The sequence below is a fragment of the Leopardus geoffroyi genome, chromosome B2 (genome assembly GCF_018350155.1).
Source record: "Leopardus geoffroyi isolate Oge1 chromosome B2, O.geoffroyi_Oge1_pat1.0, whole genome shotgun sequence".
Classification (NCBI taxonomy): domain Eukaryota; kingdom Metazoa; phylum Chordata; class Mammalia; order Carnivora; family Felidae; genus Leopardus; species Leopardus geoffroyi.
The window spans coordinates 130,474,929-130,500,089 of record NC_059332.1 but is presented as its reverse complement, the minus strand read 5'-3'; the positions used below and the strand labels follow the sequence as shown (position 1 = coordinate 130,500,089).

The 25,161-nt window shown below is 39.1% G+C and overlaps 1 protein-coding gene across 8 annotated transcripts in view; it reads right to left on the bottom strand.

Moving 5' to 3' along the window:
• The window catches only part of UTRN (utrophin), a 519,130-nt gene that overhangs the window by 243,371 nt on the left and 250,598 nt on the right, over positions 1–25,161 (bottom strand). For all 8 annotated transcript variants that reach the window (XM_045499918.1, XM_045499921.1, XM_045499919.1 and 5 more), the window contains 4 exons: positions 17,500–17,714; positions 15,004–15,121; positions 10,775–10,980; positions 8,585–8,739 (listed from right to left, as the gene is read on the bottom strand). In XM_045499918.1, the coding sequence (XP_045355874.1) occupies positions 8,585–8,739; positions 10,775–10,980; positions 15,004–15,121; positions 17,500–17,714 (694 nt within the window). The remainder of the gene's footprint in view (positions 1–8,584; positions 8,740–10,774; positions 10,981–15,003; positions 15,122–17,499; positions 17,715–25,161) is intronic.

Sequence of the window (25,161 nt, the reverse complement as noted above, 5' to 3'; positions counted from 1 at the left end):
CACTCACCTTCCCCTCCCCCCAGAACTTGGTGCAGACACCTGCAATGAAGTGCAGGCACTTTGTCCCACACAGTCACATGATGTCCTTTACCCTGGCTGTTAGTGTGCCCTTTCTGCTATGACAAATCTCCACAAACTCAACGGCTTCGAGCCACCTGAGTTTATTACCTTGCAGTTCTGTCAGGTAGTTTCTGAAATAGAGCTCCCGAGACTTAAATCAAGTTGTCAGCAAGGCCACATTCCTTGGTGAAGGCCCTAGAGATAGTCCTGTTTCCTTGTCATTTCCAGCTTCTGGCTGGAGATCACCCATATTCCTTGGCTCCTGACCCCTTCCTCCATCTTTACTTTCAAGAAGACGCATGTCATAGAACGGGGTCCACTCAGATGATCCAAGATAATCTCCCTACCTGGGAAGACATTCTGCCACCTTATCACATCTCCAATCATGACCAAAAGCGACTATTTTGTTGTCTGTGTGAAGCTTCTGGATCATCAGCGCACCTGGTACCCCCAAGGCCTACACACAGTAGCAATTCCAGTATGCACTGAATACATTAATACAAAAACAGAAATAACGTCTCCCATCCTGTAATAATTTATGGATAAAATGAGGTATATATACATAAATGTATCAATAAAGTAAAAAAAAATAAAGTAAAAGAAATATAAAAATAAAGACTCAATAAATAACATTTTCCCTAATCTTGTATATGAATTTAGTGAAACACTGGGAAATCAATTTGCTTACAGCATGCAAATGTGCAATTTAATCATAAATGTCCCAGAGAATTTTTTCAAGCTCACATATATCTGGGTGTCAGATTTTTTTTTATCATGAATGTAATCAATTATTAAAAATAATGAACATACTAGGAACTAAACTCTATAGCAGTCCAAATTGTCTTCATATTATTATAATAAATATACATTTTAAAACTTGTAATCATAGTGTGCATTAACTTATAGTCTGATTTTTAAATATAATTTCACATGCAATTTAAAATAGAATATAACTCAAAGGTAACATATCACCCATTTTGTTCTTCTTTTAAAATGAGATCCAGTGGTAAGTATGGTATACGGACACTACAAGAACTTTTTATCCATTTTTAAGGAATTACACATGATTTATCATACTATCATAAGGCCAAAATAATTGCTCAAATGAAAGTCTCAGGAATATGTATGCACACTTCATCACACAAGTTAATAAATTACCTTTAATGCCATTTGTTCATTGCTCTCAGAAAACCAACTAATTCTACCACCTCTGACATTCACTAACTATACGGCTTCGGATAAATCACTTCATATCTCCAATTTTTTTTCTATCCTTTAAAGTAATTTGCCTCAACTAGATGAGGAAAGGACCCATTTCAGAGTCTCCAGAGGTCCTTTTATTTTAATTTTTATTTATTTTGAGAGAGAGGGAGAGAGAGCACACATGTGCACATGCATGGGGGAGGAACAGAAAGAGGGAGAGAAAGAATCCCAAGCAGGCTATATGCTCAGCACAAAGCCCAATGCAGGGCTCCTTTCTATGACCCTGAGATTGTGACCTGAGCTGAAATCAAGAGTTAGACATTTAACTGACTGAGTCACCCAGATGCCCGACCAGGGGTCCTTTTAAAACTACATAATCCATCACAGAGATTATAGAAGAGACTCTCCATTCTTGCCCCCATCCCTAGCTTCAAGTCCAGCATCATCAAGAATCACTGCATGCAAATGAAATGTAACTGACGAGGATACATGAGTGTTGTGTAGGCAGCAAAAAGGTTGGAAAGAACTCATGTGCAAGTTCTTAAGAGCACATCGGCACTGAACTGGCATTGGTCTACAATTCTCAGTGAAGAGTGTATATCTGGCAGTTCAGGTTTGCTACATCTTAAGAAAAGATCAGAAGAGCCAGAGGAGGTTCTGAGAAGTGTAATGAGAGAATATAGGGGCAGGAGCACTATTATAGGAGAAAAAAAAAGGCAGGGGGGATTTCAAGTTTAGGACACTGTGGCTACTAGACAAAGGTAGAGAAAATTTTTTAAAATCTTTAAATTTTTTTAAAATAGTTTTTAGCCTATAAAGAATAAAGGATAGCCTGAAAGCCTAAAAGATAACAATATTTGAAGTTTAGAAGGGTAACTTTAGCAGAAACAAGAATTTTAACTTCAAACAGAAGTAACAGACTATCGAATTTATATAGTTCAGGTTTGCTACATCTTAAGATCAGAAGAGTCAAGAGGTTCTGGGAAGTGTAATGAGAGAATATAGGGGCAGGAGCACTATTATAGGAGGAAAAAAAAAAGGCAGGGAGATTTCAAGTTTAGGACACTGTGGCTACTAGACAAAGGTAGAGAAGATTTTTTTTAAATCTTAAATTTTTTAAAAATATTTTTTAGCCTATAAAGAATAAAGGATAGGCTGAAAGCCTAAAAGATAACAATATTTGAAGTTTAGAAGGGTAACTAGCAGAAACAAGAATTTTTACTTCAAACAGAAGTAACAGACTATAGAATTCTTTGGGACCATTACTATGGTGCAGACTGAACATATAAATAGCTTCTCATAAAAGATTTGAGGAATCCATGGGTAACAGATTTATAATAGTTTATATTTAAAGGAACTGGGATTTTTAAAAGGTAAACTCAGCTTTTGGAAGAGATTTCTGCTATTAAAGCAGCTATATTCTACAAAATAGCTTATGGTTATTTTGCAGCCTAACAAAATATGGCCACCCATTTAACTGACTTTTCAAATGTTACTTTAAAGACGTTAAACAATACTTTGATAAATTAAGCTACAAGACATATTATTTAATCAAGTGTGCATGTGGTTATAATTGGGTCAAAAGAGTGAATACAACTAAATATGTCTCTTTTTTTTTTTTTTTTTTTTTACTTTAATGGAAAAGAATACCTTAAGAAACCCACAGATATGTGTTGCTAAGTTTTGCTATACTTAAAAAGTGACCTTTACAGTTACATGAGATTTAAATATATTTATCTCCTTTGAGAGGAAAATAGTGGTATCAGTAGTTTGAGTGGCATGTAGAAAACTTACAATGAAACAATTCTTTAAGCTTTTCAATTGATACTTTCATAAGGTAATTTTGTTCTTTGGTAAATAAAATAACATTTCGCTAAAAAATGTATTAAAGCACACTTTGGGGAAATGCAGTTGATTTAATGAAGAATTAGTCTCTACAGACATACCCCACAATCTACTGTCTTTTGGTGACCAGTCTTTGTTACATAGAGATTGGGTCATCATCAAGCATTGAAATATTCACTCCATGGGATTTAAGGAGACTATTCTAAGCTGCTAATGACATACCAATTGGGAAGCTCAAGAAAGGAGCCCCCACTGGCCCCACCCCCACTCAATGATGCCTGCCATTGACCTTGTACAACCCAAAGGAGTTGCTCTCCCTAGGGCTGCTGCAGCCAGCAAGTAAATAGCTAAGATCACAGAACTATTTCTGTGACAGAATTTATATCACCACATCCTGTTTCCCTTTTAGCTAAATCACTACCAAATATCCAGTCTTTATTACCCAGCCAATATAGGACTTAACTCCAATACTACTCTGCACCTTCCCCAGTCAACCCCAACTCACCCCCAAAACCCTTCTTCTATTATGTCCAGAAATCTCTTCTATAATCAACAGACCACAGATCAACCCCTTCATCTTCAGGGAAATTGGCTTCCTTAGGAACATCAGTTCCTCTGGAAAATTTTAATGGCATTTTTTTCTTTCTCCTCACAGATCCTATATGCCTCAGGGTGAGTAATTGGAATAAGGGTCCTCTTCCTTGCTTTCCATTGCCACTTCCAGGAAAATACTGTTTCTCTCATCTTCCAGGCAAAACCTTACTCTTTCAAAGCACAAGGCATTTACCCATTATGTTCATATAATGACCTCCAGGCCCATGGTCACTGCATACTGGTTAAAAGGGTTGCTCCCTACCTCAACAGGTAAGTAGTGTCTGAAATTCAATTTAAGATCTGCCTGCCGAGCCACAGGCTCTAGTGGGGGCTGTACCACCCAGCGAAAGAGACATCTTACCCGTGATTATGGACTGAGAGCAATCTCCATCTCACTACTTTACAAACCCCACCCTCTCCCCTGCAACCTATGTACCATCTGCATTCCTTCTACTTGCCTCTGAGTACATGAGCAGTGCTAAGGAACACGATAACAGGGCTATCTTCCCTTTACGTTTATTACGACCAACCACAAAGAGGCAGTCATCTCTGCCCAGCAATACTAAAGTTCCCACAGGAAGCTCTCTGCCCCACCCAACCCAGATGCTGACGTTACCTGTGGTCCTCTCCAAATCTCTCAGTCCCACCTCCAACCTCACTGATGGCATATTCATGGATCACAAAGAGAGTAGGCTCATTGCACAGAATCTTCCATCTTCCCAGCACATCGTGATTAATGATGTATAAGATGGTCCTTACAGCACAAAAGGATATTGTCTCATTTCCTTTACAATATTTCAACGTAGATCACTAGGTGTGTGTATGGGTATGCATGTAGGCAAGTATATGCGTACATATACATACACATATACATACATATATATATACACATATACATATACATAGGCACTCTAGGGCTAAACACCATTTCAGACCCAAATCAGACATCCACAGTTCAAAAGTTACTATGAGCACATTTCAACTCACACTATAATCTCAACTTACACTAAAAAAAAAAAAATTTGTTAATTGCCATTAAGAGATATAAGAGGAAAACAATTTCACAGATGAAAAGAGCAGTGATCAATCCATGTCCGTTAGTTAAAGACATTAGAAACAGGCCTGTTGTTTGCAGAATCCAACATAGTGGGAGCTAGCTGTGTTTCAGAATTAAGAATTTTCTGTACAATAAAAAATTATTATTATGAATGTATCTGTATGACATATTACCCCCAAGTAGGGTCTGAGGCAGCAAACACATTAATATTTCTGCAGCTAGGAACAAGGCTATTTATACTAAGCAGGACAAATAAAGGCTATAATAAACAGCCTCATGTCAATTCAAAGCTTTCTGTTATCAGAGCATATTGCATTTTGGCATCGTAGATAAGGGACTGAGGCCCTATAACTGTGAATGGCCAAATTACTTAGGCCAATTGCAATTCATACAAAACATTTCCTTTGAAAGCTGATATTAAACCTCACACATTATGCCACAATGACAGTATTCCATGAGCAAGTATAATAACCCCTCACCTCCCTCCCCGAATTTGGCTGACAATGACGCATATACAGAGTATGGCTTCGAGATAAGAGGAGAGCCCTTGTATAAACCCTCTCAGCGACCACTGCAGAGGGCACAATGGCCACATACTGGAGAGTGTTACATTATTCATCGGCAGAGGCCCCTGTATCGTTAATCAGATCTGGTTTCTAAACTCAACACAGATAAGAAACAGTAAGTGGAATCACAGACAGATCCGAGAGGCGGGTACACAGAGCAGTCACAGCAATAGCTGACATTCCTATAACAAGGAAGAAGAACAAAATTATTCTTAAAGAAGGTAAGACTGACTGCACAGTCAAAAAGGTCTGGATACCAGTCTCAGTTCTGCTTTTAAGAGCTGTGTGATCTCGGGTGTTCCTTAACTTTCCTCTGCTTCAGTCTATTCATCGACATGGCATTGATGAAAACGCAGCCTGTCTCCTGTGGCTTGCAGATTAAATAAAATAATGCATGTGAACAGATTAGCACAGATCCTGACAATGGGAAGACACCCAATAAAATTTATACACTAAAAATAAAGCAGAAGATCTTACAAAGTACAGTAGCCTGAATAAATTTACTACCAACTCTTCAGAACTCAGAGCATGAAGAGCATTATCATACCTTAGTATAGAAAATTATCATCTTGGCTCTGCCATGTGACTTTGAACATGTCATTTAACTTCTCAGAGCCTGAGAGCATTGCACTGGACCACACATTCTCAGTGGAGGTGAAAAGTGGTTCTTTGGTGGGCCAGGGTCAGGGAGGGGAGTGGAAAAATGTACCCTTTTTATGTATAAAGCACAACTATAAAGTACAGAAAGGGATATACAGTATACCCATGGTATTAAAATTTCATGGGAGTGGGGATCTCACAAGGCTCTCTGAGAGTTGATAATATAAAAACATCGAGAAACACTGGCTTAAATGAACTGTAAGATTGTATATAGCCCTTAAAGTTCTTTAATTCTACCTATCACAGTAAGAACGCCAAGGATTTTTTTTTAAATGTTTGTTGTAAGTTTATATATTTTGTTTAAGGCAAGGAAAGATTTGTATATTCTAGAAAGGTCTCCAATTAAAACAGTTAAAAACTGTAAGTATCACTGTTTAGAAGGGAAAATTCTAGAAATACATAGAAACCCCAGCTGTCACTCAGGAAAGGATCCTGTGAGCTACAGTTTTGTTGTATTTTCCCTGCTTTATAGATAGTAATATACCTAAATCGTGTCTAAATATTAATGTTGATGTATTTCCCTCCAAAATGCAGTAAGAAAATACAATAAGGACAATGACTTGTAACTACCATAAAATTGGAACACTGTGCTTGTCTTAGCTCTGATAAATGAAAGATCACCTTGGAATATAATTCATTTTTAATTGCCTCTTCCATCTAATCTAACTACTGCTGTAGGCTGTCTTAAAATATTTACAAAGTAAAAGCAAAAAAAAAAAAAAAAAAAAAAGAATTGGAGGTGCTAAATAAAGCAGGCGTCACATTCCTAAGTGATCAGTGTTTTTGGTATCGTTTACAACAAAAACAAAGTCATAATTCTTACATATGGATTTTTGGAGACACACAGATAAAGTATGCTTAAGGACTATCTTAGTGTTAAAGCTGGGTTTTTAAATTGAGATATAATTGACATATCATATTGCGTTAGTTTTAGGAAAGCGCCCTAAGGTATAAAACAGTAATTTGATGCAAGTATATATTGCAAAATGATTAACACAGTAAATTTAATTAACATCTATCACCACACAGGGTTACACATTTTTTTGTTCTTGTGCTGAGAACTCTTAAAACCTACTTGGTAATATTCAAATATACATAACATTCGAATATACATTCGAATAATATTTGAATATACAATACAGTATGGTTAACTATGGATGCCATGCAGTCCCCAGGACTTATTTATCCTATAGTTGTTTTTAATTCACCCTCTTCCCTGCCCTAGTTTTGGGATCCTTACTACATCCAAGTAACCAATTACAACAAAAAACAACAGATGTACTAAAATGCTAGAAAGGGCAGCATTATAGCTATCTTCGGCTTTAACTACTCTGAAGTTTTGTATCTGCTATCTTAGTCTTATTTCCTCCAGAATCCTAGGTATGTGTAGCAACTCACACTCATATACTGCCTTTTAATTCTTTACTTTGAGTTTCCTAAAAATCTACTTTAAAGACTCCAAAAATGACCTTGTAAAAATGCATAAAACACCTCCACGTCAAACTGTTATTAAATGCTTGGCCATACTTTATGACCAATAACTTGTATCATAAGGTGTTCTAATATCATCCATTTTACTCACTGCAAAATAAAATGTGTTTTGATACAAATTAGCTTTCAGGCAGTTGGTTGTATTTGAATATATAAAGATGTGTGTGAGAGCATAATTTTATTAGACACAGGCATTCCCAGTACCATGCAGGAAGTAAACGCTTTTTCCTGATGATCAATATAAGTATGCTATCTTTTTTTAAAAAAAAAATTTTTTTTAATGTTTATTTATTTTGGGGACAGAGAGAGACAGAGCATGAATGGGGGAGGGGCAGAGAGAGAGGGAGACACAGAATCGGAAGCAGGCCCCAGGCTCCGAGCCATCAGCCCAGAGCCTGACGCGGGGCTCGAACTCACGGACCGCGAGATCGTGACCTGAGCTGAAGTCGGACGCTTAACCGACTGAACCACCCAGGCGCCCCAAGTATGCTATCTTAAAGAGACTCTAACCACTGCTTACAGTTCCTCAGACCCTAGGTGTTCAACTGACAGGAAAATCTCTCTTATAAACACATATGCTATTTTAGATTCTTCCAAATACACTGGCTTGACAGAGTAATGGAGTGAAAATAGATTAGCTGAAGCCCTAAATATACATAGCATGTTTCAGAAGCCTGGTGTTGGATCCGTGTGTTCTCAGCCTCAACTGAGGATGACCTGGCCAAAGAGTACACTATTTTAATTACAATTAGGGGTGATATTACCCTAATGCATCTGTAAATACCGAACTGGTCCTTACCACCAGAGTACTACAGGATGTATTCCAGGTAATGCTGGGAGGCCGAGGAAAATCAGAGCACTTAAAATGATCTATGGCAAGGTTTAGCCTCACTCAAGGAGAACCCCATTGCAGAAATTCAAGTAGATAATGTATAAATATACCTTCTGTACTAAGTGTGAAAATAGTAACTCGGCACAGTACAAAAATTTTTTAAAAGTAGTAAGATATACTTCTAGTAGTCCCATATTTGGCATGTTTCCATGAGAAAGCCAAAGCAACTAAATTCTCACCTCTACATGCATTTACCTGCCAGGCCCTTAGTGTTACCTTTGTTTGAGGTTGATCCATGATGTTTTTAAGTACTCGGTGGTTTCCTTCACATTCCTGGTGTCATCACTACCATATTCCTCCAGCAGCTTCTGCAGGACATTATCGAACGCCATTACAATACCATCGCCAGGATCCAGTTCTTGAAGCAATATCTAAGGTGTAATTGTAGGTGTAATGATTAGCCTTGGTCACTCAGTAACTAGTATTACCTAAACACTCATCCTCCCCGTAGGTTTTGACATGTTTTAGACACAAATATCAAAAGAAAAAAGCAAATTATGAGACAAACTCTTGAACATAAGCTTAATTAAAAGTAATTCTGGGGGCGCCTGGGTGGCGCAGTCAGTTAAGCGTCCGACTTCAGCTCAGGTCACGATCTCACGGTCCGTGAGTTCGAGCCCCGCGTCGGGCTCGGGGGTGATGGCTCAGAGCCTGGAGCCTGCTTCCGGTTCTGTGTCTCCCTCTCTCTCTGCCCCTCCCCCGTTCATGCTCTGTCTCTCTCTGTCTCAAAAATAAATAAACGTTAAAAAAAAATTAAAAAAAAAAAAGTAATTCTGGAAGTGAAAAGGCAAGTGTCTAGGAAATGATCAAGTACATAGCAGATGATATTACAAGACTCTCTGTTTTTCTTCTCTGAGATATTTTACTTCCTCAAACCATTTATCTTTTCCATTTGTTCTGCTATATACCTGATCCTTATAGCAACGTGAATCATACAGGAATAAACTTACTATAGAGTTCTTCTACATACTGGCAGAAATGAAAAGGGCCAACAACATGGAAGTCTTCGGTGCCCCTGGATCACTCTGTGTGTTGACAAAGTTAACTGCTTGGGTGGATCAAGGAGTCAAGCGAGGTTTACTGAGAGTTGCTTAAATAACTACACGGATGCAGAGTGTGTCCACATGCACTGGTTTTCCACCTCTCAGAACCCCTGGACCTAGATACTCCCCATGAAATCCAAATGACAAAGGAATGTTCCTATAATGCTTTTTATAGCAACTGGCAAAAAAAATCACCCTAAAGTTTAAGCAGAAAAGAGCCACACTATTGTTTAGAAAGGAATATTTTTAATATCTGCTGATTGAAGCATTGGTATCACTTTTTATTTTATTTCAGTCAGCTTTGCTATTATACTTGAGTCATTTAATTAAAACAATCTGCAGATATCATAAACATAGAAAACCATCCACAAAATCAGGACACCCGGCCACTTGACTTCTAAATTGTAACTGTGGAAAGTCTACAAGTGTGAAGAATAAATACATGTTCTCAGGTTTTATATTTTCTTTCCCACATATTCTTTATTATATCTTTATTATATTCTTCACAAATGTACACTGTCATCTTAAGTTACCCGAAGGGCAAAGAAACGTTATACCAAAATATAACCTAACACCTATAACCCCCAATCCAAGAATATTTTCTTTTTTAAACATGTTTATTTACTTATTTTTGAGAGAGAGAGGGAGTAGGCATGAGTGGGGGGAGGGGCAGAGAGAGGGAGAGAGAGAATCCCAAGCAGGTTCCAGGCTATCAGTGCAGAGTCTGATGCAGGGCTTGACCTCACAAACAGTGAAATCATGACCTGAACCAAAACCAAGAGGTGGACACTTAACACACTGAGCTACCCAGGTGCCCCAAATATTTTCTATAATTATAGACAGAATACAAAATAGCACTTTAAAAATACCATTAATGTTCGATGTTGTCAACTTTATATTCAAACCAATCAAAAAAGTCACCTATTCTTATGATATAGATAAAACAGTTGGTTATAAAGGTACTAAAAGAAACTACACTTGTTACCTGATTTGGTCACTATGGTAGCCTCAAATGAAGATCTCAGAGAATTTCATAAATAAAAATAACCTTCAGGGTAGACATGGAAGGGAGTAAAAGGAGGAGGGTTCCTATCTTTCTAGATGCTGGGTCATGGTTGTGTTCCATTTGCAAAGAATCAGTGAGGGATAAATCTGGCATACAGGTACATTTCTATCTGTTATACCTTCCAATTTTTTTCAAAAACCTTCCTGGTCAAATTTTTTAATATAAATTTAGATGTATATTCTAAGCACTTGTGAAAACATCATGACAAGGGTCCCCAAAATTACAGTTCATGATGGAACAAAAAAGTACATCCAACAAACTGATAATGCAAAAAAAAAAAAAATCTATGAGTCTTACTTGATTATCAGAAATTTGCTTGATGAGTGGATCCCTTCGAGCTTGTTGGAGAATGTAGAGTCGAGCCTCGTATTTTCTCATGAGCTCCTCGGTTTCTTCTCTGTGATCATCCCACTGAAGACTGTCGATAATCATGTCCTCCAGCTGCTGCTGTCTTAACTCGACACCATGCTGAGTGCTATCCCACTGGTTCTTGACCTTTTCCACTGGAGGAGACATTATAAAAATAATCCCAGAAAGTAACTGTCAGTAAAGGGGAAAAATACCTGATACCAAGTCTATCCTAAGTAAGGTTATAAATAGAAAAGAAAAAGAAGGCAAATTGGTACATACATCTTAGGGGAATTTTTTTAAGTTTATTTATTTATTTTTGAGAGAGAGAGTGAGGGAGGGGCAGAGGGAGAGAGAGAGAGAGAGAGAGAGAGAGAGAGAGAGAGAGAATCCCAAGCAGGATCCACACTGTCAGCACAGAGCCCAATGTAGGGCTCAATCCCATGAACCATGAGATCATGACCTGAACCAATATCAAGAGTCAGACACTTAACCGACTGAGGCACCCAGGTGCCCCTAAATTCTATTTTATTTATTTATTTATTTATTTACTTATTTATTTTTAAATCTTTTTCTAAATTTATTTTGAGAGAGAGAGAGAAAGACAGCTGGGGAGGGGCAGACAGAGGGAATCCCAAGCAGGCTCCACTCTGTCAGCTCAGAGCCCGATGAAGGGCTCGAACTCACAAACTGTGAGATCATGACCTGAGCCAAAATCAAGAGTTGGACGCTTAACCGACTGAGACACCCAGGTGCCCCTCTAAATTCTATTTTAAATGGGGTGCCCGGGTGGCTCAGTTGGTTGAACGTCCAACTTCAGCTCAGGTCATGATCTCATGGCTTGTGAGTTCGAGCCCCACATTGGTCTCTGAGCTGACAGCTCAGAGCCTGGAGCCTGCTTTGGATTCTGCGTCTACCTCTCTGCCCCTTCCTTGCTCACGCTCTGTCTCTCTCTCTCTCTCTCTCAAGAATAAATAAAAACAGGGGCGTCTGGGTGGCTCAGTCGGTTAAGTGTCCGACTTTGGCTCAGGTCGTGATCTTGTGGTCCATGAGTTCAAGCCCCGCATTGGGCTCTGTGCTGACAGCTCAGAACCTGGAGCCTGCTTCTGATTCTGTGTCTCCCTCTTCTCTGGCCCTCCCCCCATTCATGCTCTGTTTCTGTCTCAAAAATAAATAAACATTAAAAAAAATTTTTTTTAAATAAAAAAAGACTAAAAACATTAAAAAATTGTTTAAAAATAAATAAAATAAATAAATTCTATTTTTAATGCACTGAAATAGCTCACAATAAAAATAACAACTATTTTAAATGGATAAACCAAAAATTATAAAGAAAGTAAATTCCTATCTAATTTATATTCACAGAATCTGGTTTAATAAAGGTAGAGTTTAACAATACCCTATGACAGAACTGTAAGACACAGATGTAGTCACTTGTCATCTTCAAAGGAGATGCTCTAAGGCTGTCAGGATTTTGAAAGGAAATAATCTATTTAAGAATACTTTTCATATTTGTTTTACTGTAGCATGAAAGAAAGTATTTTTATATGTTCAAGAAAAACACCTTAGATTCAAGTTCTATGTCCCCAGTAGCTCTTTACCATAAAAAAATTGACACTAGATCTTGTCCTCTTTCTTTTTTAATATCTCTTTCTATTTCTTTTTCTCCTCTGTCTGTTCTCCACCCTTTTTCTCCCCTACCCTCTCTCCTCTTCTCATTTTTAACAAGGGACTAAGGAAAGAGAGATCCAATGAAACAAACTTTTGATGAAATACTTTATGGGTAGTTCATGACCTTGAACTGAGGCACTAGTAAACAGTAGCTTCGAATAACTTCAACAACCCATTGATCGTAAGTAGGTAGGACATCAAAAATGTCTAGAAGATGCTTTGGATGTCACACAGAGTGCAGAGCACTCTGGTTAAATACCAGGCCTACAAGAGCTTAACCACAAAATAATATTGCAGTTAAGGCATAATGGGACCTTCTGGTAAAATTTCTTGGGATAACAGGGTTACAGCAAGCCATAAGAGCTATCATTTTTAATAGTGTTCAGAAAACTGGAAATTATACTTACGTTTCATAATTTCTAAAAATTGTTCAATGAAATTATCTGTTTTAAGCTGTCTTCTTTAACAGTTTAAATAAATTGCCTAAGTTTTTTACTTCAAGAGAGAACAAATTCATCATAATGTTCTACTTGTCAGTTACAAAGTTACATAAAGTACTTATGATCAACTCTATTACTAATAGAATCCTTTAATAGTGAACAAATAATATGAAAGACATCAAGTGACAGCAAATATCACAGGTTTATCATTAAGCAAATTGTTCTATTCTTTGTGAATAAGTGTTAAAAGCAGGTTATTATAGGCAGTACACTCCTACTGAGCTTTTTTTTTTTTCCATAGAATGAATAATGACAAAGATCATGTAGGCTCTATGCAAATAAAAAAAAGGAGAAAAAAACAAAGAGAGGGAGTTAAATTAGAAAGGGAAGCTACTCAGAAAGAGAAAAGTCTTGTCAAACAACCTTAAAAGAAACAGTGGACAAATAGGAGGGGGTGGGGGAAACATAAGATGTGGATAAAGCAAAATGGAGAAGACTTTGTAAATAGTTTGGGGTCACTGAGGCAGAGAAGCTCTCCTGCCACGTGATAGGAAACGAGATCACTCCAGAGTTTCAACAGAGACCCAAGCAATCCATCAATTGGAAAAAAAAAAAAATGGAGAAAGAAAGAAAATGGCTTATGCAGTAAAAATAAACCAACACTGTGACAAAGTTCTCTGCTAACTCCTCTGTTCCAATAATGTTGCTGCAGCCACGTTTATTTTGAAATCAAAACACACTTTTCATGGGAGGAAGCGTTGACTTGCTTTGCCTCAGAAAATATTAGACAAGGTAATAAAGTAACTTTCAGTTTATGTTCTGCCCCAAATATTTATGAAGTCCTTACTTTGTATTGAACACTGTAGGAGGCCCAGGGCCAGAAAGATGAATATTTACTGTCTATGGAAAGGAGAGAGAATTAAAATAATTGTGAGATCTACAAGGACATTATCAGGCAAAAGGCCACAGCAGAAACTAAAGATAGAAAATACAGTTCTCCAGGGACTACTAGAGGGTAGGGAAGACATCACATAGGGGGTGACATTTTAGCTCCTGCACAGAATTTCACTGGGGAAGAAAAGGCCGAGAGGAAAAAAATAGTAATAATAATGTGAATAAAGGCAAGGAGACTAGGAACTTCCAGGATGTTTTAAAGAATATCTACAATATGGAATAGTTACAGTGGGTGGAAGGCGGTATGGGAGAGGGGATGATGAAAGCAGACAGTGACTATCCCTACATGACATTCTTGAGAATTTAGACTGTTTTATATGCTCTACAGATTTCACAGATGCTTATTTTAAGCCAGAAAGCAAATGAAACAGGGATCTTTGCTGTGGTGTTTGTATGTTTATTTTTTGTTTTGTTTTATTTTGCTTTTAACTAAATTATTCCCAAATTAGTATCCGGCCCACAGGTACATGGTAGTTGCTCAATAAATTCTTTTTGGAATGAATTTGAAGAAGAGGAGTTAAAGAGACAAAGCGAGATCTGGTTTTACTAAATAAATTATAATGAAAGCATGGTTTTGCATTCTGATGGTTTTCTCTAACTTTTCTTTTTTGATTCCTTTAAAAGAAATCCTAACTTAAAAGGAACAAAATCCAATGTGCCAGTAATTAAAAGTAATAAGGTTAGGGGTGCCTGGGCAGCTCAGTCGGTTAAGTGTCTGACTCTTGATTTCGGCTCAGGTCATGATCTCACGCTTCATGAGTTTGAGCCCCACGTGGGCTCTGCACTGACAGCACAAAGCCCGCTTGCGATCCTCTCTCTCCCTCTCTCTCTGCCCCTCCCCTGCTCTCTCTCTCTCTCTCTGTCTCAAAATAAATAAACATTAAGAAATAAATTTTTAGAACATTAATAAGGTTAACACTTTAAGGAATTCATGAGGGAATCATAATAATGTTCACAAAAAATAAAAATGGAAGCAAAACTATAATTATTAACAGATACTATCAAATATCAAATAATATTAATTTCTGGGTAAATAATCTATGAAAATGTGTATGTGTGTGTGTTACCATTTTCAGGGAAAGTGGGTAATATAACATTTAAAAAAAAACTTACATTTTTCTGTGATTGCTGTTCTCACATCTGAACTAGAAGCTTTATTTTTCAAATTCTGTGCCAATGTAAAAACACAATCGAGCTCAGGATGGCGATGCTCTAAGTCAGCCTTCGTGATCTGTTAAGAACACATGATTCTTAAGATAGGTCATAAGCCGTACCATAAGAGTACTACTAACAAAGCAAAACCAGCGTGCTGACATCAGAATTGTCGTTTTCCTCCTACAGCGAGGCATCAGCAGTCTAGCAGAGAAAGAGAGGTTGGAAGGCAAGGGTCCTGGGTTTAAATCTCAGCTCTGCCACTTATCATCTAGGTCGCTTGGCAAAGCACTTAACTCTCTGTCTGTGTTGTAGTTTTCACAAAAAGAAATAATAAAAATCGTACAGCTCAGCTATATGAAGTCTGAGCAGATTCAGTGAAGAAAATCCCTATGAAAAAAATATGGTCTGAAAACATTAGCAGGGACTTCTGCTGATGATACCCTGCATATCTGTCCTATATCAGATATGAATATAAACTAATGTCACCTGCAGGGCTGGGGTGAGACAGTAAAAAAAGGCTATTGGGATAACTGCGGATTAAATGCATGCAGACGTGAAAAATGCTGCTGCAGGGGATTTATCTCAGTACTGATAAATAGGGGCAAAAGGTTTAAAATATGAGGAATATAGTGTTCCCAACATAGAACTAATAAAAAGCCATAAAGATTAGAAAACACAATTTCCAGTAAGTACAAATAGTGTGGCAAAGATTCTCTCCCAGCTCTTCCTCTTTATAAATTCACTAATTTTTCAGATTTCAATTAGCCACATAGTGTCAAATATTATCTTGAAATGGATTATTCAAAACTTCTAATCCTGAATCCCAGAGAAACATTTCAATGAATGCTGATTATTTCCTTCTAATTGGCCTAAGAACCTCTCAACACAACATATCTGAAACTACATTAATCAAACCCTCATCCACGTTCCATTTCTTCTTTCCTTATTTCCATTAATTGCAATAGCATCATCTTAGCCACTCGGAAAGGGCTCTTGTGCTTGCTTTAAGTATCTCTTGCCTCCAATTTATCCTAAGCACTAAGAAGCATCCCAGTCTTCTTACCAAAGCAGCACTCTATTATCATCAGTCCTCAGCCACAATTAAAAAAGAAAAAGAAAAGGGGTAGAAAGAACTGCTCACAGACCAAAAACCCAACGGGCTTTGCACGGTCTAGGAGTTCGCTCCCAAAGTGAACTTGAACCTGCCTTTGCTATCTGACCGCCCACTACACTTCTTTCCTGCACCAATGTTGACCCAATGTCCTTCATGCTCCCCTACCTCATGTCCTTATTCACTCTGTTCCCTGTATCAGGAATGCCATTTACTTTATCTCCAGATGTCAAAATCCCACACAGTACGCTTTCCACCACTGTGAAGTAATCTCCTTCCTCATCCTGGCTCCCCTAACAGGTGGCTTATAGCTATGCTATGGCTTCTATCAGATTCTGCCTTGCTGGAGCAACGTCTCTACTTAACGTGTACCCGGTGCCTCCGCCTCACTTTGGACATATTTGTAGTCTGGAGATAAAATCAATACCCACCTCAAAAGACTGTTAAAAAAGTGAAGGAAATGATACATGTGAAATACTTCCTAAACTGCCCAGCACATTTTAAGCACCTAATAAAAGTTAGCAATAGCTATTGTTATTATTTTATGGTACATTGCCAATTTCTACCTGGTATGTCCTTTTCAGTATCCCTATATAACACACAGTCCAGAAGCTAGCACACTATGAATACTGAAAATTTATGTTAGATGGTGTATGCATGGTAACAAATTTCTAGGCATGAGATTCTCACTTCTGAAGTCAGCAATTAAACACAGAAGCTCATTACAAAATATAAAGTAAAAAGGGGCTTTAGGAAAATATCCTACATCACAGTAGGCATTAAATCTAACACTAGTTTACATTTGTATTGATGTGTCTCCCTTTAAGGTATCAGTTTTAGATTTTAAAATACACTGAGTCTAGGCGTGGCTGGGTGGCTCAGTCAGTTAAGCGTCCAACTCTTGATTTTGGCTCAGATTATGATCTCACAGTTTGTGAGATTGAGCCCCACATGGGGCTCTGGACTGACAGTGCAGAACCTGCTTGGAATTCTCTCTCTTCCTCTCTCTCTCTCTCTGCCCTTTCCCCACCTGCTTCCATGAGTATATGTGCACTCTCTCTGTCTCTCCCTTTCAAAATAAATATTAAAAAAAAAAATTTAAATACAAATAAAATACACTGAGTCTACACTTCAAGTTGGTAAACCTCATCTTACAAAAACACTAAAAATGCAAGAAACAATTTTCTCTTTGGAGCTAGCCAAACAGCATGGCTGTTCGACAGATAGAGAGTTTTTTAAAGCTCATTCTCCCAGGGTTTAGGACAAACAAAGGAGCTCCAAACAGATCTTGTCTGCTTCTGTGTGTGGTATTTCCATGACAAGCCTTTACATTATGTACTTACTTTCATTCGGGAAACTGTCTTATTGATCTCTTCTACATCCCCGACAGTGACAATGTTGGATTTCAACATCTGGTCGATCAGGACCAGCCAGTCAGCTAGTTCTGTTATGGTTTTATCCAGATCAGCAGGAATTGAAATTTCCGAAGTACGAGGAGACAGAACAGGAATATCGGACGCAGATGATTCTAGCACCACCTTTTGGACATTAGGATGAGCTGAAATTTAAAAATGTGGCAAAGTATTAATACATCAACAGGAGATTCTGACTGTGGTGGCCTAGTGGTGATTTGTGTGTGTGTTTACATAAAATTTAGTTTAAGTAAAAAAAAATTGTAAGACGTTTTTATTTTTTCATCCTAAAAATGACAGTGGTATTTCCTGTCGAATCCATATGTCCGTGGTAGCCATAAAGCCAATTAAACTGTCCCACAATAGTCTAGGGCAGCAGTAAGTTAGAAGGAACTCACACTGACACCAAGAGAAAATAAAATAAAAAGTAAATCAACTATAGGAAAATTAGGACTGCTACTTTATTTTGTCAAGATGTTTGCCTTAATTTGTAAAGTCAATTTATTCTAATTTTCTATTATTTTCCAATTAACTTTATGAGTATTAGTCATTCTTAATAAAATTGAAAGAAGTCTTTGAGTACTTCCCTTTTTACTTCAAACTTTCTAATTGACTAAGTTCTTCTTTCCAGCTTATCTCTGAACTCAGGCAAAAGACCCTGCAGGCAAAGCATCCCAAGATGGGAACCGAAAGTACCCCTCAAGCAACAAGGAATGCCCTGAGCCAGCAAGACCCCATGTGATGGACTCCAGGACAATGATGGACCTGACCTTCACCGCCCACCCGCACATAATCACTGACCCTTGTCCCACCTTTTCCTTACATAAACCTAGACGTATTTTCAGCACTTTGGAAACTCTTCGAGATACTAGTCCGCTGTCTTCCCGGTATTGGCCTTACTGAAAGAAATTCCTTTCTTTTTTCTCCACCACTCCTCGCTCTGCCTTTGGATTCTGTCAGTCGCAAGTGGCCAAACCTGGTCTGTCTGGGACCACCAGAACCAGGTGCAAGCACCTCTGGGCCCCAGCTACAAACTCATCATGAATACTTACTCATGTACTGATCTACATAAGTATATATTCTTATGTATGTATGTATGTATGTATATAAGAGAAAATATATATACTAAGTACAACACTATGTACTTAGTATATATATTCACTATCTACACAGAATATATTCACTAACTTTTAGTTAACCCTTCTGCAGCTGGATACTTAAATTGCTCCTGAAATTTTACTTTAAAAAAGAACTTGCAAGGGTTATCTTTTTATGTATTTTTGCACATTTTTGATTACCACCTTAGTATAAATTTCCCAAAGTAGAATTACGGGATCAGAAAATATGAAAAAGTTTAATGTATCTAAGACTTATTGCCAAATTGTTTTGCTTAAAAGTTAGAAATTTAGGGGCACCTGGGTGGCTCAGTTGGTTAAGCGTCCGAGTTCAGCTCAAGTCATGATCTCACAATTCGTGAGTACAAGTACTACATCATATTCTGTGCTGACAGCTCAGAGCCTGGAACCTGCTTTGGATTCTGTGTCTCCCTCTCTCTCTCTGTCCCTCCCCAGCTTGCGCTCTGTCTGTCTCTCTCAAAAATGAATAAACATTTAAAAAAATGGTTAGAAATTTAGACTTCTAGCAGCAGTGTATGGAACTGACAAAAATCCTACGTCCACACCAACAATATCCTATTTCAATGGATAAATACATCTTTCACCATTGTCTTCATTTAATGCTTCTTTGACTGTCAATGGATGCAAATATTTTTTTATGTTTACTAAAATATGGGATAATTTATAACTGTGTTCTTTATCTGCTTCCTTATCAGTTTAGATGAATTCTTTTTATAGGAAAGATGAACATTTGCCATGTCGCTGAAAGCAATGTTTCTACTTCAGGATTCAATTTTTTTTGATCAAATCCATAAATTTGTCTTGGGGGATTGTTTTCCCAGAACGTTTACAGTTACACTCTTGTCTTTTCCAAAGATTTGATAAATATTTTCTCTATTTTTTGTTTGCTTTTCTGTTTTTGTCTTGCTTTGTTTTTAATCTTTTTTTTAATGTTTATTCATTTTTGAGAGACAGAGACAGTCAGACCATGAGCGCGGAAGGGGCAGACAGAGGGAGACACAGAATCCAAAGCAGGCTCCAGGCTCTGAGCTGTCAGCACAGAGCCCGATGAGGGGTTCGAACTCACAAACTGCGAGATCATGACCTGAGCCGAAGTCGGACGCTCAACCGACTGAGCCACCCAGGCGTCTCGTCTTGCTTTGTTTTTAATAATGAGAGGTTGGTTATTATTTTTCTTTAGTGTTGATAAAAGAATTAACTATTAGCTCCATCTGAAATCCACTTTAGCATACGGTATATTAGATGAGGCTTAAGTTTTTTTCTAAAAAAAACATAGTCAATCTATACATTAAGCACAATTCTAATAAAAATCCCAACAAGTCTACGTGTAACTTGGCAAAATCATATATTCACAATCAGATTTTCAAATCAATATAGAAAAGGACCACAGTTGGGGTGCCTGGGTAGCTCAGCCAGTTGGGCGACCAACTTCAGCTCAGGTCATCATCTCGCACTTTGTGGGTTCGAGCCTCCTGTCAGGCTCTGTGTTGACAGCTCAGAGCCTGGAATCTGTTTCAGATTCTGTGTCTCCCTCTCTCTCTGCCCCTCCCCCACTCACGCTCTGTCTCTCTTTCCTTCAAAGATAAACATTAAAAAAATTTTTAATAAAAAAAAGAAAAGAAATAAAAAAAAGAAAAGGACCACAGTCAAAACAGGTGGGGGGGTTATGCCCTACCAGATATTTAGTTGTAACACTTAGCTAATAATTAATGATTAACTCAGTATTTTATGGGCCCAGACATCCAAAGAGACCACTGGAAGAGACGAGCCACAGTGCATAGGTGGCAGAGAAACCTGACCTTGGCAGAGACTGCATTAAAGATCAATGAGGACGGGGCGCCTGGGTGGCGCAGTCGGTTAAGCGTCCGACTTCAGCCAGGTCACGATCTCGCGGTCCGTGAGTTCGAGCCCCGCGTCGGGCTCTGGGCTGATGGCTTGGAGCCTGGATCCTGTTTCCGATTCTGTGTCTCCCTCTCTCTCTGCCCCTCCCCCGTTCATGCTCTGTCTCTCTCTGTCCCAAAAATAAAATAAACGTTGAAAAAAAAAAAAAAAAAAAAAAAAAAGATCAATGAGGAGGAATTTACTGGCCAATAAATGATGCTATGCTGGCAAGAGTGGACGCCCATGGCTGGAGCGAAGAAATGATGGGACAGAATTTGACCTCACATGCACCTTGGGGAAATTAGTTCTTGGTGGATTAAGAACCTGAATATGAAAATCAAAACTGTACAACTGTCAGTTGAAAATATAAAAAAAAAGAAGCTTTCCGATTTTAGAGTACTAAAAATGCTCTAAAAACACACAAAAAGGGGAAGCTATTGATAGACCATTAATGTTTAAGAATTCTGAAAATAGCACCACTAATAAAAATATTAGAAGCCATAGGGGCACCTGGGTGGCTCAGTCAGTTAAACATCCGACTTCAGCTCAGGTCATGATCTCACAGTTTGTGGGTTTGAGCCCCATGTTGGGCTCTATGCTTACAGCTCAGAGCATGGAGCCTGCTTCGGATTCTGTGTCTCCCTCTCTCTCTGTCCCTCCTCCACTCATGCTCTGTGTCTCTGTCTCTCAAAAATAAATAAACATTAAAAAAAAAAGCCACAGACTAAGGGACAGGATATTTGCAATGTACACTCTAAACAAGGAATTCGTAACCAAAATAGTTTATTTTGAGAAAGAGTGCACGCATACGCATGCATGTACCATAGGAGCAGGGGAGAAGCAGAGAGAGGAGAGAGAATCCCAAGCAGTGCAGAACCCCACACAAGGCTCTATCCCACCAACTGTGAGATCATGACCCAAGCCAAAAATCAAGAGTCGGGACTCTTAACCGACTGAGCCACCCAGGCACTCCCAAAATAATTTTTTAAACTCCAAAAGTATCAATCAGACAACCTACAAAAGAGGAAGCAAGAAAGAAATAAACATGAAAAAGGCTCAATCACACAGGCAACTGAAAAAAATGCAAACTGAAATGAAATGCCCTATCTCTATCCGTCACAGGTTCACAACATAACGTCTGGGGAGCTCTGGGTGCCCAGAAACCCTTCCAAATTAGGATTATCATAAGTGATTTGCCTTTTCACACTCATTCCTTCCTGAGTGTAGAGGGGTTTTGCACTCAAGACTACATGCATCACGTGTGGTTCCACAACAAACTAATCGCAGAAGTGGCAATGACAATCCAGATGTCCTCTCAGATGCCAGAAACGAAGGATTTTCAAAAATGTAAAGCAATGTCACTCTCTAGTTCAATTTGTTTTTGTCTTAGAAAAATTAGTTTATAATATTAATATTTACAAAAACATGCTGTTTTTGCTAACATAATAGATTCATTATTGCTATTTTAGACAAATTAATAAGTAATGCTTCAAATTTCTGGGTTTTTTTAATTAGGTAAATATTTATAAACATAACTCCCACTTTGAGTGTCTTCAATGATTTTTAAAAGTGTAAAGGAGTCCCGAGAATATAATGCTGAAGTGGCAGTAACATGCAAAACAATGAGAGCCCTCCCATGGCTGGCGGCAGTGTGAACCGGAACAGGCTGTGTAGACAACATCTAGTGAAGTAGAAGTTGTTCATCTTCTATGACCCAGCAATTCTCCACGACAGACCCTAGAGAATACCTCACGTATCATTCTGCCCAATCCTCACTGTTGCTTTCAAAACACTGAAACAACCTCAATATTCACCCATCGTTTCAAATCACCAAGTACCTCAGAGGGACCTACTACGTGCAAGCACTGTTCTAGATGCTACGAGTATGGGAGTATGTGCGAGACAAAGGTCCTGCCCTCGGGGGGCCTGCACGCTAGTGGAATAGACAGATGTTGTGAAGTAAAACTAATGCAAGAAGATGGGAGAGAGATGGGATGTATTTGAGAAATGGCGGTCAGGGTCAGGAAAGGCCTGAGGTAGCATCTGAGGAAAGAACTGAACGGAGTGTGTGAATCAGGCAGGTATCTGAAAGAAGGGCACTGGAAGAAGGAGGAAAGAAGAAGCAGCAAGCACACGAGCCATAAATGGAAATGTTCTCAGCATGTTAGCAATAGCAAGCAGACCAATGTGTTTGAAATAGAACAAACAAAGGGAAAAGTGGTAAGAAATGCGATTAGAAAGGGGGGCAGCAGGCAGATCACACACGGTCTTCTGGACCAGGGAAGACTTTAGCACTCATTTATGGATGACAAAAGATACAACAAGATTATGAGCCACGAGGGACACAATAAAACCTATGTTTATAAAGCATGACTTAGCTGCTAGCAGAATAGATTATGGAAGAGCGGTAAGGCAAGAAGAGAATCAGGACAGTGAGTTAGGAGATTATTCCTGTAACACAGATGAGAGACGAGGGTGTTCAAGACCAGGGAAGTAGTTGGGATGAGACGTGGGGATGACACACGGGACCAACAATTTGCTGAATAATTAGATCTTAACTCCAGAGAAAAGTCAAGGGTGACTTCAAGTGTATTGGCCTAAGCACTGGCCGGGCTATCCAAAGTTAAAAAGTGGCTAAAGCCATGGGACCAGTGAGCATACTAAAGGAGAGGGTTCTGAGGACTGCAGTGGACCTGTGCATGGAGTACTACATGTCGGTGAAAATGCACTGACCAGAGCTGTATGCATCAAAATGTATGCCAGCGAGAATGGTCCAGTAAAGAAGAGAGAAAGAGGGTAAGTAAAAAGCCAAGAGAAGATGGGATGCAAAGCACAAGGGGAGGACGTGATCTCAGAAAGAAGAGAGGTAAGTCCTCCAGGGAAGTGGGAAGCACACACAGTTTGTGAGCACAGATGGAGAGAAACCTACGTACAGGGATTCTCTCTGATGGGAAAAAGAAGATCTTGTTGGGCAAAACGTATTTCGTCTTTCAAAAATGAGAAGAGGTCATGAGTGGAGAGATGGGCAGCCAGGGGAGCTCAGAAGAAAGTGCAGTAGGATTGTCTGTGAGTGCTGAGTGCCCACGAGCGTGGTCAGCAAGGGAAGCTGGCATGGATGAACCACGAAAACAACATGCCAAGTGAAAGAAACACAGTCTGATTCCGTTTATGAGAAATACCCAGAATAGACGATCCATGGAGACACAGCGATTGGTGGTTGCCACTGCCTGGGGATAGAATGGAATGGGGAGAAACAGCTAAATGAGTAAGAGATTTTACTTTGGAATGATGGAAGTATTTTGGAACCAGACAGAGGTGGTGGTTGCACAATACTGTGAATGTATTCACATGTCAATCCAACTGTCACTGGATTGTTCACATTGAAATGGTTAATTTTATTTTTTGAATATAATAAAAAGAAGAAGAAATGGAGTTAAAAAAAACACCATGTAGGACGAGAGGGACACACTGAAATAAATTTCAGGTCTCATACCTGTTCCAGAGACAAATGTCTTATTAAGAATGAACTGCCCACCTACTGGAAGGTGTACTTCTGCTATAAGCTCTTCTACCAAGTGTGTATTAAAATGTTGTGTATTAAAACTTTCTCTGTTCCTTTGTCATAAGATCATTTAAAAAGGTAAGATAGCCTATTGCCCTTTCCTAAAATGCATCAAGTCTGTTTCCTGTCCTTATGGGGTTGAGTTTGTATTTGCAAGGCAGCAATACTCAAATGTTAATTCAAGTGTTTTGAATGTAATCAACGGCTGGCCGGCTGACTAGGCCCCAGGTATTTCTTGTGTAAGGTACTGGGAAATACAAGTAGAACACAACACAAACTGGGCCCTCAACAAGCCTGCGATTTCAAGTAAGTTTTCTTAAAAGTCTCAGGGGCGCCTGGGTGGCGCAGTCGGTTAAGCGTCCGACTTCAGCCAGGTCACGATCTCGCGGTCCGTGAGTTCGAGCCCCGCGTCAGGCTCTGGGCTGATGGCTCAGAGCCTGGAGCCTGTTTCCGATTCTGTGTCTCCCTCTCTCTCTGCCCCTCCCCCATTCATGCTCTGTCTCTCTCTGTCCCAAAAATAAATAAACGTTGAAAAAAAAATTAAAAAAAAAAAAAAGTCTCACCACTCATACTTTTCCAGAATCCTAAGGAGAAACAGAAGGTGGAGGGGACAGAGGAGAGGAGGGGAGGGGGGAGGAGGGGAAGGAAGAGAAGGAGGATGCATGAGGCAGGGTGGAGGAATATAAAGGAAGGGAAGAAGGCGGGAAGAGAGAGAGGAGGAAAAGGAGGGGAGGGGAGCGGTGGGGGGAGTGGAAGAAGAGGGGGAAGGGGAGAATCAGCAGCACCACCACAGCTGGCACAAAATAAGTGGAAAGTTAGGGTTAATCACACTTGGGGGTTTGCCTGGTGACTCGGCAGAGGCAGAGCAGGGTGAGATGGTTTCAATGAGCCTGCAAGGCAGTGATGAGCAGTGACTGGGGTGGCCTCTGTGCAGTAGCCCACCCTCTACTCTGGACAAGGAGAGAAGGAAATAACCAGTGACCAGACTCTTCTTTCTCTGAATCTCAGTGATCA